This window comes from Engystomops pustulosus, chromosome 7 (assembly GCF_040894005.1).
Source record: "Engystomops pustulosus chromosome 7, aEngPut4.maternal, whole genome shotgun sequence".
Classification (NCBI taxonomy): domain Eukaryota; kingdom Metazoa; phylum Chordata; class Amphibia; order Anura; family Leptodactylidae; genus Engystomops; species Engystomops pustulosus.
In genome coordinates, this window is record NC_092417.1 from 26219173 (window position 1) to 26232071 (window position 12899).

Genomic DNA, 12899 nt, shown 5'->3' on the forward strand with positions numbered 1-12899 from the left:
CTCCCTTAGTGAGACGTCAGCAGAGGCCCCCTTAGTGAGACGGCAGCAGAGGCCCCCTTAGTGAGACGGCAGCAGAGGCCCCCTTATTGAGACGGCAGCAGAGGCCCCCTTATTGAGACGGCAGCAGAGGCCCCCTTAATGTGCCAGCAGCAGAGGCCCCCTTAATGTGCCAGCAGCAGTGGCCCCCTTACTGAGCCAGCAGCAGAGGCCCCCTCAATGAGACGGCAGCAGAGGCTTCCTTATTGAACCATCAGTAGAAGCCCCCTTAATGAGCCGGCAGCAGAGGCCCCCTTAATGTTCCAGCAGCAGAGGCCCCCTTAATGTGCCAGCAGCAGAGGCCCCCTTAATGAGCTGGCAGCAGAGGCCCCCTTAATCAATTGTATGCATGTCTCAGAGTGCTGAGGGGGGGCTTTGTACAGACACATCTTTATCTCTAAGATAAATCATACAAGTCCAAAACCCAGAAAAACCAAAAAAAAAAAAAGACTTGCACAAATGTCCTGACTAAAGATAAATTACCCCCATGGTGTTATTACAGAAAGAAATGGGCGCTTCAGCACAACAAACACCTGATATCTGATTTGAATAATGAGAAAATCCTACTTATTCCAATAAGCCAGGGCCGCCATCAGGGGAGAAGTGCTAGTATTGCAGTATGGGGCCTGGACAAGCATTATGGAAAAGGGGCAGAAGCCGCACTAGATGGGCCGTTGGAAAGTAAGTGATTTATTGTGTTATCCTTTTCCGGGAAATGTAATGGATAAATTAGCATTATCCATAATTTATATAAATCTGACCCACAGCTACTAATATCCATAATATAATTAATCACATATGTATATAATATAAGGGAGATCATAAGAGCTTTATTATATAAGTGAAGATGGATCCGGGGTGCTTCACACTTTCACATCTCTTCTCTGCTTTAATTTCGGGAACCCGGGTTGTTTTATGCCTTACCTTCTTTTATCTAAAAAAAAGAAAGAGATAAGTATTACCATCAATATCCGACTTGTAATATGTGTTTGTACACATTTGTATGTAATTGTTATGGAACACTCTAAATCCAATTATTCCATAATGTCAGAATGGCAGAATGTAGAGAGCAATACAAAGTGGTAGATGTCGGATGATAGTTATATGGAGCACAGAGGTAGCAGCAGCACCCATATATGGAGTACATGGTAGTGATTGGGTTCTCAGACATTCCATCCATTGTTTTGTGTATGAATGCTGAGAAAGGTTTGTTCTGGTTGCTGGGTGTTCTCGCAACCAGAAAAACAGAGAGGCAAAAGGGGATGGAAAAAGCACACGAGAATATGCGCTTAATGACACGGCAGCAGAGGCCCCCTTAATGACAAGGCAGCAGAGGCCCCCTTAAGAAATGTCATTCACCCCCTTAATAAACCAAAAACATTAAACTCTGTACTCACCTCAACCCACGATCCCACAGCTTCCTCTGCTCTTTGGCAGCAGTGCAGGCAGATGCATGTCCATCCGTGCACCTTAGCCGTACACACACTGCAGGACGTGGCGGTAGCGCCGCTGATGACATCATCAGTGTGCGCAGTCAAGGTGGATAGACCTTCATCTACCTGCGCCAGCATTCTTTTGTATAAAAGAATAACTCTCACTTCATGTTGATGAGAAGTAAACGTATCAGACTCCCTTGAGGAACAAATCCACTAACCCAGGATGGTAGACATACGAAGAGCTGGCATCACACTCATGTAATCTGGTTTTCTGTCTCTATAAAATATATGACTTGATCATAATATATTATATTGTTAATTGGAATTACAACGCGTTTCGGGTCCGGTTAGGAACCTTCATCAGGTGTGGTTACATCAACTTTAAAAATGTTCTCATTCCCGCCTGCAACTATAAAGATCATGAGACCTCATGGGCAGGGTCCTGTCTCCACTTGTGTCACTTCGCTCCTTGTAGAATGTACAGCCCTATGGAATCAATGCTGCTCTTGTGGGCTCACACACAACTTTACCTGGTGAAGGCTCCATTTAGAGTAAACTTATTAACTGGTATAAAGACATTGGGGCACCATCACATGCTTAATGCACCAGTGTATGATGGTTCCCCATCTCTCCATCACCAGGATCTATCAGACGGCCTCTTGACAAATCCTAGTGGGCAACTGTGAAGCGCTGCACTGGTGGGGCATTTCTAAGAAGATAGTCTATGCTGCCACCCCCCTGACCTAAAGCCTTAGGAATCGTTCTTGTCTGGCTGCTGCTTGCCCCAGACTGGGACAACTCTATGATGGACTCATGATTTACATCTGACCCAGCAACATCAGCAACATTCCCAACAGTTTGAATTTTGCATGTTCACAAATTTGCAATGTAGTAAACTCCATAGTCCTAAAGCTCCAAACAAAATTCTGTGGATAGGGAATACTGGAGTATAAGCCGAGTTTTTCAGCACAATTTTTGTGCTGAAAATTCTCCATTCGGCTTATACTCAGGTATACAAAAATAAACTGACTACTCACCATTCTGATGGCCCGGACAGCTCCTACTCATCTTCATGCCGCAGGAACACGACAGCTCGGTGGTCGCGCCTCTTCTGTCTTCATGCCGGCTGCAGTTCCACGAAAGCCTTTGTGCGCAAAACTGTGATATCAGCCGCTGCTGACCTCACAGAGTGCGCAGGCCGGGCAGTGCGCACGGAGCTGTCGCGGACCAGGCGCTGGCTCACATGAAGACAGAAGATGCGGGCCACAGAGCTGTCATGGACCTGCTGCATGAAGATAAGGAGGAGCTGCTCGGGCCATCGGAATGGTGAGTAGTCAGTTTATTTTTCTTTTAACCGGCACGCTATACCCTACAGGGGGCTGGCAGGCAATATATACTAAATGGTGGGCTGGTTATATACTTTAAAGGGCTGGCAGGCCATACATCACAGTGGGCTGACAGGCGATATAATACAGCGGGGTGGGAGGCTGTATACTACAGGGGGCTGGCAGGCGATATAATACAGGGAGTGGGAGGCTGTATACTACAGGGGGCTGGCAGGCTATATACTACAGGGGGCTTGCTATATACTACAGAGGGCTGGCAGGCTATATACTACAGGAGGCTGGCAGGCTACTCACTACAGGGGGCTTGCTATATACTACAGGGGGATGGCAGGCTATATACTACAAGGGGCTTGTTTACTATATACTACAGGAGGCTGGCAGGCTATATACTTCAGGGGGCTGGCAGGCTATATACTACAGGGGCTGGCTATATACTACAGGGGGCTTGCTGGCTATATACTACAGAGGGCTGGCAGGGTATATACTGCAGGAGGCAGTCAGGCTATATACTATAGGGGGTTGTCAGGCTATATACTATAGGGGGCTGGCAGGCTATATACTACAGGGGGCTTGCTGGATATATACTACAGGGGTCTGGCAGGCTATATACTATAGGGGCTGGCAGGCTATATACTACTGGCAGTCTGCTTGCTATGTACTGGGAGACTGTGTCCAATGCATTTCCAATGCATTTCCTACCCTCAGCTTATAATCAATAGGTTTTCCCAGTTTTTGGTGGTAAAACAAGGTACCTCGGCTTATACTCGGTTCGGCTTGTATCCGGTAATTGAAAAACCTGGGACAACAATAACATAGCAAAATATGAAAGAAAGAGTACATTAACTAATTCTGAAAATTGTAACCAAAAGAAATCATAACCTACCAGTTTTACAAGTTTAGGGTAAAAGTAATTCCAAAATTGACATTTTTGATTGTTCCAGTTTTGCTCTACATCAATGCCATCTGCCTTCAGGATAGCATATTTCTGTTCTTCCACCGAATAGCGTGGCCAATTGAAATCATCATCACTTGGATTTCTACGGTATAAAAGCAAAGAAATGGGTAAGTTTTCCTAGAAATGGATCATAAAGCTACCATTTTTTCCTTCACACATGATGAAACTAGGTAAACATAGTAAAGATGGCTGAAAAAAATTTTAGGTCATTGGGGCTCATTTACTTAGGGGCCGCGGGACCTCAATCACGTTGGGTTTCCCGAATATTTTCATTGTGCTCCAAATTGCCCCGCCGAATTGCAATGGATTTTGGCGCATCGGCGCCTGCTTGCACGCGTTAGAAATGGGGGGATTTGGACAAACAGCAGAATTTTAAAAAGGAATTGTGTCGCAAGACACGCACTCACATAGACCGGGAAGAAGAAGGTGAACTCCAGAGGACCTCGGCGCAGAAGCGACGGATGGAGGAACTAGGGCTTAGTGAATCGTGGCAGACGCGAATCCACGACGGACAACGCACTGCGGGATCGCGACAGGAATGGGTAAGTAAATGTGCCCCATTATGTCCAAACTATAAGTTTAGATCCGTACAGTGTTCATCCAGAAGTAGAAAAATCGGTGCTGACACATATTGAGGGTGCTAACCTTTTGGATGACACCTGCAAAACCGTGAAGCTGAGCCCAAACTCCACTCTACAACTTCTGGCTAAAGTCTGCTTTCCCAATGTTTGGCCCGGACCCGAGCATCCCGGTTTGGGTCTGCTCATGCTTAGTGCTGGCAATTGGTCCATGGTAAGGAATATAATTCCTTCATGTCCAAAGGCTTTTGGGCTCATTAGAATAATCTTAAAAGTTTATTTTAGAAGGAAGGAGGCCATTGATAGCAAATATAAGAAGATTACCACAGTCACAGGGGCTCATTTACTTACCCTGTCCAGTTGCAATCCCCCGGTGCGTTCTCCTACGTGGATTCGGGTTCCATCGGGATTCACTAAGGTCGTGAATCCGATGTCCACCAGGTGTCACTGCGCCGAGGTCCGCCGGAGCTCACCATCTTTTTCCCGGTGCATGTAAGTGCGTGTCAAGCGACACAAATTCTTTTTTAAATACCACTTTTTTTCCGAATCCACACCCCCGATTTCCATCGCATGCAAGCCGGCGCCGATGCGACACAATCCGATCACGTGCACCAAAAACCCGGAGCAATTCAGGGACAAACGCCGCAAAACGGTAATATTCGGGAAACCCAGCGATTCGGCCCCTTAGTAAATGAGCCCCAATGTGTCTGTGTCTATGAGTAAGTGCCCCTGGTTTATCATGGATTTTAATGGTAGATTTTCTTTAAGTTATAGCCTAAAGACAATCATGTGCCACTCATCTGTTATTTTTATAGTTTTTATCGATCAATTCTATGCATTGATTATTGGAAAATCTGCAGTCATGAAATGTCTAACATCCATAATATCATAATAATAAATTCTTACCCGTTTCTTGCAAAGTTGGCCCAGATATTCATAAGCCGTCTACTAAATACTTGCTCTTCTTTTGAGAAACCTTTACTTAAAATTTGTGGATGCCCAAATAATATTGATAGTTCCGCAGCATGTGAGGCACCCATCCATTCAGGAAAGGTTTCAATTGATGACCGATGAGCATATTCATAGACATATAAGTTATTATGAGCCTCTACAGCAAAGTTTGCAAAATACTTTGAAGGACACATAAAATCATAGTCTTTCAGTATCTGCTCGAAGGCTTCACGGTTCTTCTCTGTGTTTTTATCGTCATCCCAGTCTTTGTACAGTAACATGATGGATTCTACAGCAAGATCTTCAGATGGGAAGTAGATTCTCAAGCCATCTTTAAATTGTTCTGTGGTTATTAGACTGTGATTTTTTATACTAAATCCTGGTGCTTTCAATGTAAATGGGTTACCATCATCCTTGGTTACCCCTATCAAAATTTCAGTATTCACAATTGAATGTTTTATTAGATTTGGAGGGATATCGGTTAGAAAGTCATTGTCAAAAACTGGCACAAAATAGGTCAAAGCAAATCCGGGAAAGCCTAACGTTCGCGTAGCAGTTAACTTCTTGGCATCTACTTTTTGTAAGCAGGCTATGGTGGCATCTGCATCTTCTGTAGGACAGTTAGCATGTTTGGCTAATAGTAAGGACAAGCTTCTTGATGATTTTTGGGAACGAATAGCCCAGCTTGATATAGGTGATCCACTTTGCATAATGGCTCTTTTGAAATAAGTACGGCTCTCGGGATTGATCAAATGATACCCAACAGAAGCACCTCCAGCACTTTCCCCAAAAATTGTAACACTCTCCGGATTTCCACCAAAAGCTGCTATATTTTCATGAACCCATTGAAGAGCCAGTCTTTGGTCAAACAATCCTGCATTTCCTGGAGCTTTTGTATTTCCTGGAAAAGCTAAAAAACCTAGTGCCCCAAGACGGTAGTTCATTGTTACAACAATCACATTTTCGGAGGCTGCCAGCACACTTCCATCATACATGTCTAAAGCTGAGGAACCAACAAAGAACCCTCCTCCATGTATGAAAACCATGACGGATGCAGGTTTAGAAATGGATTCTGGGACCCAAACATTTAGATTGAGACAGTCCTCACTTTTTTCATTTTTGACATACCATATGTCTACACCTTGTAGCTCATCATAAGCATGGGCCTCTTCTTCACATTGGTAGCAAGAGTTTCCATAATTGGTGGCTTGGTAAATGCCCTCCCATGGTGCCCTTGGTTCTGGTTTTTGGAACCTTTTTTCCCCAGTTGGTGCCTCTCCATATGGAATCCCCAGGTAGGCCGTGACAGTGTGAGATATCACTGACTTCTTTATTCCACTTACTTTCCCTTGTTTTGTCTCTATAATTGTGTCATCTTCTGTTCTAACACATACAGCAAACATAGTCAGTATCACCAAGCAGATTATGTTGCTGTAAGACCACATCATTTTGAACTCCATATCTGCAATTTAGAATACATTATATTTGAAAATGAAGGTGAACACATGATTTAGTCTTACACATGGTTTATTTTGAAATGTATTTCTTCTAATTAATGGCACAAAAGAAAAAAGTGAGCCCCATGTCACAGAAGAGTCCATAATACATATTCTTTCAAAAATCAAACTAAGGCAACACCATGACCAGGGGTGTACCTGCCATGGGGCGAGTTGAGAATCTTGCCTCATGCGGCACGCCTCCTGCTGGACAAGGGGGTGGCATCTTGCAGGCCACTGGTAAGAATGGCACTGGTTAGCAGCTGGTAGCAGGTAGAGGGGCCGGCAGCAGCCTATAACAACTGCTAATTGTGCTGTGTGCAGCGATGCATTTGGTGATTATCATGTGACATCAGCATCGTCGAGTGACGTCACAGATGCTCTAAAATAGCGCCAGCGTGGTGTGAGTCTGGATCCTTGTGGCACGCTCAGGACTCAGAAGGTGTCCCTCTGTGTTATTCTCCGCAGCAAGGTGTGTGAATCTGCAGCACCAAATGTAATGCAAGCCCAGCCCAGGCAGTGCCACAGCCAACCATAATCCATCTACAGAAGTGTCCACTTTAGTTCTGCTACATCTGTCAGCTACATCTGCCCCTTGATGTGTACCATGCTAAGATGGAGTCATGTAGCAGGGCTGAGATGGACATTTCAACTCTGCGACATGTGCCTCCACTCACCAGCTGTATGCATTTTATACTACATGGCGCCACCCTGTATGTATTTTATACTACATGGCAGCATGCTGTATTAATTTTATACTTCATGGCTGTACGCTGCATGCATTTAATATTACATGGCGGTATGCTGTATGCATTTTATACTACATGGCCACACATTGTATGCATTTTTCACTACATGGCGGTATGCTGTATGCATTTTATACTACATGTTGGCAGGCTGTATGCATTTTACACTACATGGTGGCAAGCTGTATGCATTTTATACTACATGGCGGTATGCTGTATGCATTTTATACTACATGTCGGCAGGCTGTATGCATTTTCTACTACATGGCGGCACGCTGTATGCATTTTATACTACACGGCGGTATGCCGTATGTATTTTATACTATATGGCGGTACGCCGTATGTATTATGTACTACATGGCGGTACGCTGTATGCATTTTATACAACATGGCGGCACGCTGTTTGCATTTTATACTACATGGCAGCACACTGTATGCATTTTATACTACATGGTGGCAGGCTGTATGCATTTTATATATGACAGCACGCTGTACGCATTTTATACTACATGGCGGCACGCTGTTTGCATTTTATACTACATGGCAGCACACTGTATGCATTTTATACTACATGGCAGTACACGGTATGCATTTTATACTACATGGTGGCACACTGTATGTATCTTATACTGCATGGCGGCACGCTGTATGCATTTTATACTACATGGTGGTATGCTGTATGCCTTTTATACTACATGGTACTCACAAGAAAACAGAAGTATGCCAAAGGACCAAAAAAGATAAAGTGTAAACAACTTTTATTGATATACAAACTATACCACAACACAACGTGTATCGCCACCCAACTGGCTTCCCCCTGAGGAAGCCAGTTGGGTGGCGATACGCGTGGGGCTGTGTGCCCCGGCTTCCCCTCACCTCCCCTAGGTGTCCATCCCGGTTGTAGCAGGTAGATATGCGTATCCATCTTTTACATACACCTCATTGCACTTGCTTATAGATTATTCTGTTGGAGGATTGTTGGTTTACCTTTGCTGACTCTCCCGGGATCATGAGCTTTGACCACACACACTGGATATCTCATACACTATAAGACACATTTCTGTATCTTGTGTGGCTAGGGGAGTGTCATTTTAAGGAGGGGGAGCTGGTGGTTTATAGGGGTGACCAGCACTATTACATGCTAGGACTCCTTGCTGAATTGTTTGTTTGTGTGTTGTTCACACTTTTAAATGTTTTTATGGTTTTTTTGTGTTGTGGTATAGTTTGTATATCAATAAAAGTTGTTTACACTTTACCTTTTTTGGTCTTTTGGCATACTTCTGTTTTCTTGTGAGTACCATATTTTATATGTATAGCCTTGACCCTCATTATACTCATCCTAGGTGTGCTAGTCCCGCCTTTTTCATTTTTATACTACATGGTGGCACGCTGTATGCATTTTATACTACATAGCAGCACGCTGTATGCATTTTATACTATATGGAAGCACGCTGTATGCATTTTATACTACATGGCGGTACGCTGTATGCATGTTGCATTGCTTTATTTTCACACCAAACCAATATGATGGATCTGGTCATGACACTCCCTTATATATTACATATATGGGGGGGGGGCGTCTCTCTATAGCTCAGCTCAGGCAGGGGAAAGACTTGTTTCACCCCTGAACATGACCCATTTACTAACAGAAAAGTGGTAAAGATGGAACAACAAAAGAAAATAAATACAAAATCCTTAAAAGGAACCTGTCATCAGGACAAGAACATGCACTATAAACTTAATCACCCTCGCTCTCCCCACTACTACAAGTTCACTGCAAAGTGGTTAGTGGCTCAAACAATTTGATCAACATGTAAGTCAGGACCTCGTGTTAGTTTTGCAAATGTAACCGAACGGCAATAGATTATTGTGTAATGTGTGGGTGTGTGGTCCAGTTCTTAGTGCAGCACAGTGGCTCTGTGGTTTGCACTATAGCTTTGCGCTGGGGTCCTAGGTTTAAGTCCCAACCAGGTTATCATTATTATTATTTTTTTTTTCTCTCCCAATGTTGGTGTCTCTTTGTGTGATCCCAGACCCCAAAGTTTAGTAGTGCTGAGATGAGTGCTTTATGGGATCCGTATCATCCCTTTTCTATATTAATGGGATTAAGATTTCTGTTTTATTTACTCACTTTGCAATTTGTTAAATTGGTAAAATAACCAACTAACACATTTAAAATAAATCTTACCGGTACTTTGCTGCAGTTTTGCACATTACTGTATAAATATATATACACACACATAAATAATGTGTGTGTAAATAATAATGTGTAATATAAAGTAATTGTAAATAAAATAATAAGTCATTTTCACTTACCTCTGTCTTGTCAGTCTATGTTCTGTCTTTTTGACTTTTTAGAAACCGGTTTTATACTTAAACTCAACTCAGCAAATAAATTTTTAATAGAATTTCGGGCTATAAGCCCAGGTAAATTTTAAGATAGATAAAGATATATCAAATATTAACAGACATCTATGAAGCAATTAGGAAGAACTTTGTAAGGTCAAATAATGTCATATCTAGAGATGAGCGAGTATACTCGTCCGAGTATACTGCTCGGTCGAGTATTAGCATACTCGGACTGGCTCGTTACTCGGACGAGTATCTCGCCGGCTCGAGATCGAGCATTAAATTAAGTGAAGAACAGTATTTGTATTACATAATAAAATATTCCAGATGTTTCCTGATGTTTTGCTTGTAAGAACACATTGAAATAACACTATTCTTCACTTTCCAGGTGTTCGCGCGTGTCTCCTGCTAAGTTAGGAGATGTTCGGAACATCTGGAATGTGAAGAATAGTGTTCTTTCAATGTGTTCTGCACTTAAATGTTCGTGTTTTCACTGTTTTTAATGTTTTAATTCTATTCTTCACTTTGCAGCTGTGCGCGCGTATCTCCGAACCTATCGGGAGACACGCGCGCACACCTGCAATGTGAAGAATAGAATTAAAACATTAAAAACAGTGAACACTGGAGCATTTAAGTGCAGAACACATTGAAAGAACAATATTCTTCACATTCCAGATGTTCTGAACATCTCCTAACTTAGCGGGAGACACGCGCGAACACCTGCAAAGTGAAGAATAGTGTTACTTCAATGTGTTCTTACAAGCAAAACATCAGTAAACATCTGGGGTATTTTATTATGCACTGTTCTTTTAATGTTCTCTTTTACTAAAAAAATGCTCGGATCTCCCATTGACTTTAATGGGGTTTGTTATTCGATACGAGCACCCGAGCATCGGGAAAAGCTCGTATCGAATAACGAGCACCCGAGCATTTTAGTGCTCGCTCATCTCTAGTCATATCCCTTTTTTTCTTTATATTATTTTACTTTTCAAATAAAAAAAGGCTTTTTTGGACAGTACAATGTGCATACTGTACATCAGTGCCAAATGCCAACAAGGTCTCAAGCAGGAAGAGTATATAGGGGCCACCTGTTATCCAATATCTTATAACATAGAGATTGTGGGTGTTAATCCTTTAACTGACACCAGTGGCAGTCCAAGCCACAGGCGCTTGGACGCCGCCATGTTGGTTTTGCTCATGCTCCCCAATACACAGGGGAGTAACTACAGTGGTAGCAGCCGTAGAAGTTGCTATGGGGCCCACAGTGTCAGGGGGCCCCATCATCCTGAAATAAGGAGGGGGTGATGTGGACCATTATACATATTATGCTGCACAGAATAATTTGTATATAACCTATATGTGATCACATCAATAGAATCGAAAAGGTTCAGCTCACCTTCCTTTATTGGCCCCTTACGCACGGACAACAGGATGGACCCCACGGACTTTGGGTCTTCGATGCAATTCCAAACAAAAAAAGGTAATCCCGCGTCTCAGGGGAGTGTGATTATAAAATCTTGCTTTTATTAAGGTTCCAGATAATATAAAATCTTCAGGCAAGGTACACAATCTCTTACATCATGGTGTGCAGGAAATTACCTACGAGTTTCGCTCAGGTGAGCTTACTCATGGTCTGCTTTCATATTGCATGTTGCAGCTATTTAAAGATCGCGGTCTCTCCTGGCGTGTGACGTCACAGTCATGTGACACGGCACGTGACATCACAGTCACGTGACACGCATCACGTGACCCAAAATGCTCCGCCTCCAGGAAGATCGCGATCATATACAAATTTTAAAAGACTTGTGAAATGCTAAAACAAGTACCATTAGAAAGGTAAGTGGAGTAACTATGTAAATACATATCTATAAACTGATTAACTACTAAACCTGCATAAAAACATTGCGGGCAACAACAAGAAAGGAACATTAGACATCCTCTGGTACCAGTATTGTAGGTGCTGCGGGAAACAAAGTTAGAGTATTGCAGAAAACAGTACAAAGAGACTATGGGGGTCATTTACTAAGGGCCCGAATCGCGTTTTCCCGACGTGTTACCCGAATATTTCCGATTTGCGCCGTTTGTACCTGAATTGCCCCGGGATTGTGTCGCACGCGATCGGATTGTGGCGCATCGGCGCCGGCATGCGCGCGACGGAAATCGGGGGGCGTGGCCAAACGAAAACCTGACGTATTCGGAAAAACCGCCGCATTTAAAAACCGAAAAAGTGTCGCTTGGGGACCGCTTACCTTCACCTGGTCCGAGGTGGTGCATTCCGGCGCGTGGAGATGATTTTCAGCGCAGCAGCGCCACCTGGTGGACGGCGGAGGAACTGCCTTCATGAATCCCGACCGGACCCGAATCCAGAGCAGAGAACGCGCCGCTGGGTCGCGAATGGGCCGGGTAAGTAAATTTGCCCCTATATATCTAAAATTAGTAACATAGGATTAAGTCCTGTCTCAAATTCATACCCAAAGGTTGGACTGTTTTTAGGATGAACATCCAATACGTTTCCCTATTCATCAGCTTTCCCTAGTCCACCTCTCACTGGTCTTGTGAATTTTTCAATTCCCTGCCACCTAAACGTGTCACAATTACCGTCATGCATGTCACGGAAGTGCTTCGAGGCGGCCGACATATTAGCTAAATTGATGTTTTTGACATCTGAAAGATGTTTTCTGATGCGGGTCTTCAGGGAGTTTGTGGTGCATCCTACATATTGTTTCTCACATGAAATGCAAGATATTAAGTAAATAGTAAAAGTTGTGTTGCAGTTTATGTAAGTGGTTATATTATACTTTCTTTTGGTTGTATAGGAGGAGAAATGGTTGGTGGTGGTCAAAAACCCACACACCAAGCATCTGGAATGTCCACACTTGTGGTTGCCCGGATGATGCAGCCAACTGTAATTATTTTGTTTGTCCTTTTTAATGTTGAATAAACTTGGTGATACAATCGATCCAATTTTAGGTGCTTTTTTTGAAATGTATCTAACCCCATGGGATA

At 43.3% G+C, this 12899-nt stretch overlaps 1 protein-coding gene across 3 annotated transcripts in view; it reads right to left on the reverse strand.

Annotated features, from left to right (window-relative positions):
* Positions 1-846: 846 nt before the first annotated feature.
* Positions 847-12899, reverse strand: part of LOC140069452 (cholinesterase-like) — a 269951-nt gene continuing 257898 nt past the window's right edge. For 2 of the 3 annotated variants that reach the window (XM_072115159.1, XM_072115158.1), the window contains exons 2-4: positions 5258-6764; positions 3702-3855; positions 847-970 (exon numbers count right to left, since the gene is read on the reverse strand). In XM_072115159.1, coding sequence (XP_071971260.1) covers positions 950-970; positions 3702-3855; positions 5258-6762 — 1680 coding nt within the window. In that variant the 5' untranslated portion in view covers positions 6763-6764 and the 3' untranslated portion in view covers positions 847-949. Of the gene's footprint in view, positions 971-3701; positions 3856-5257; positions 6765-9860; positions 9924-12899 lie in introns of those variants that run through there. The other variant, XM_072115157.1, reaches the window with a different exon arrangement.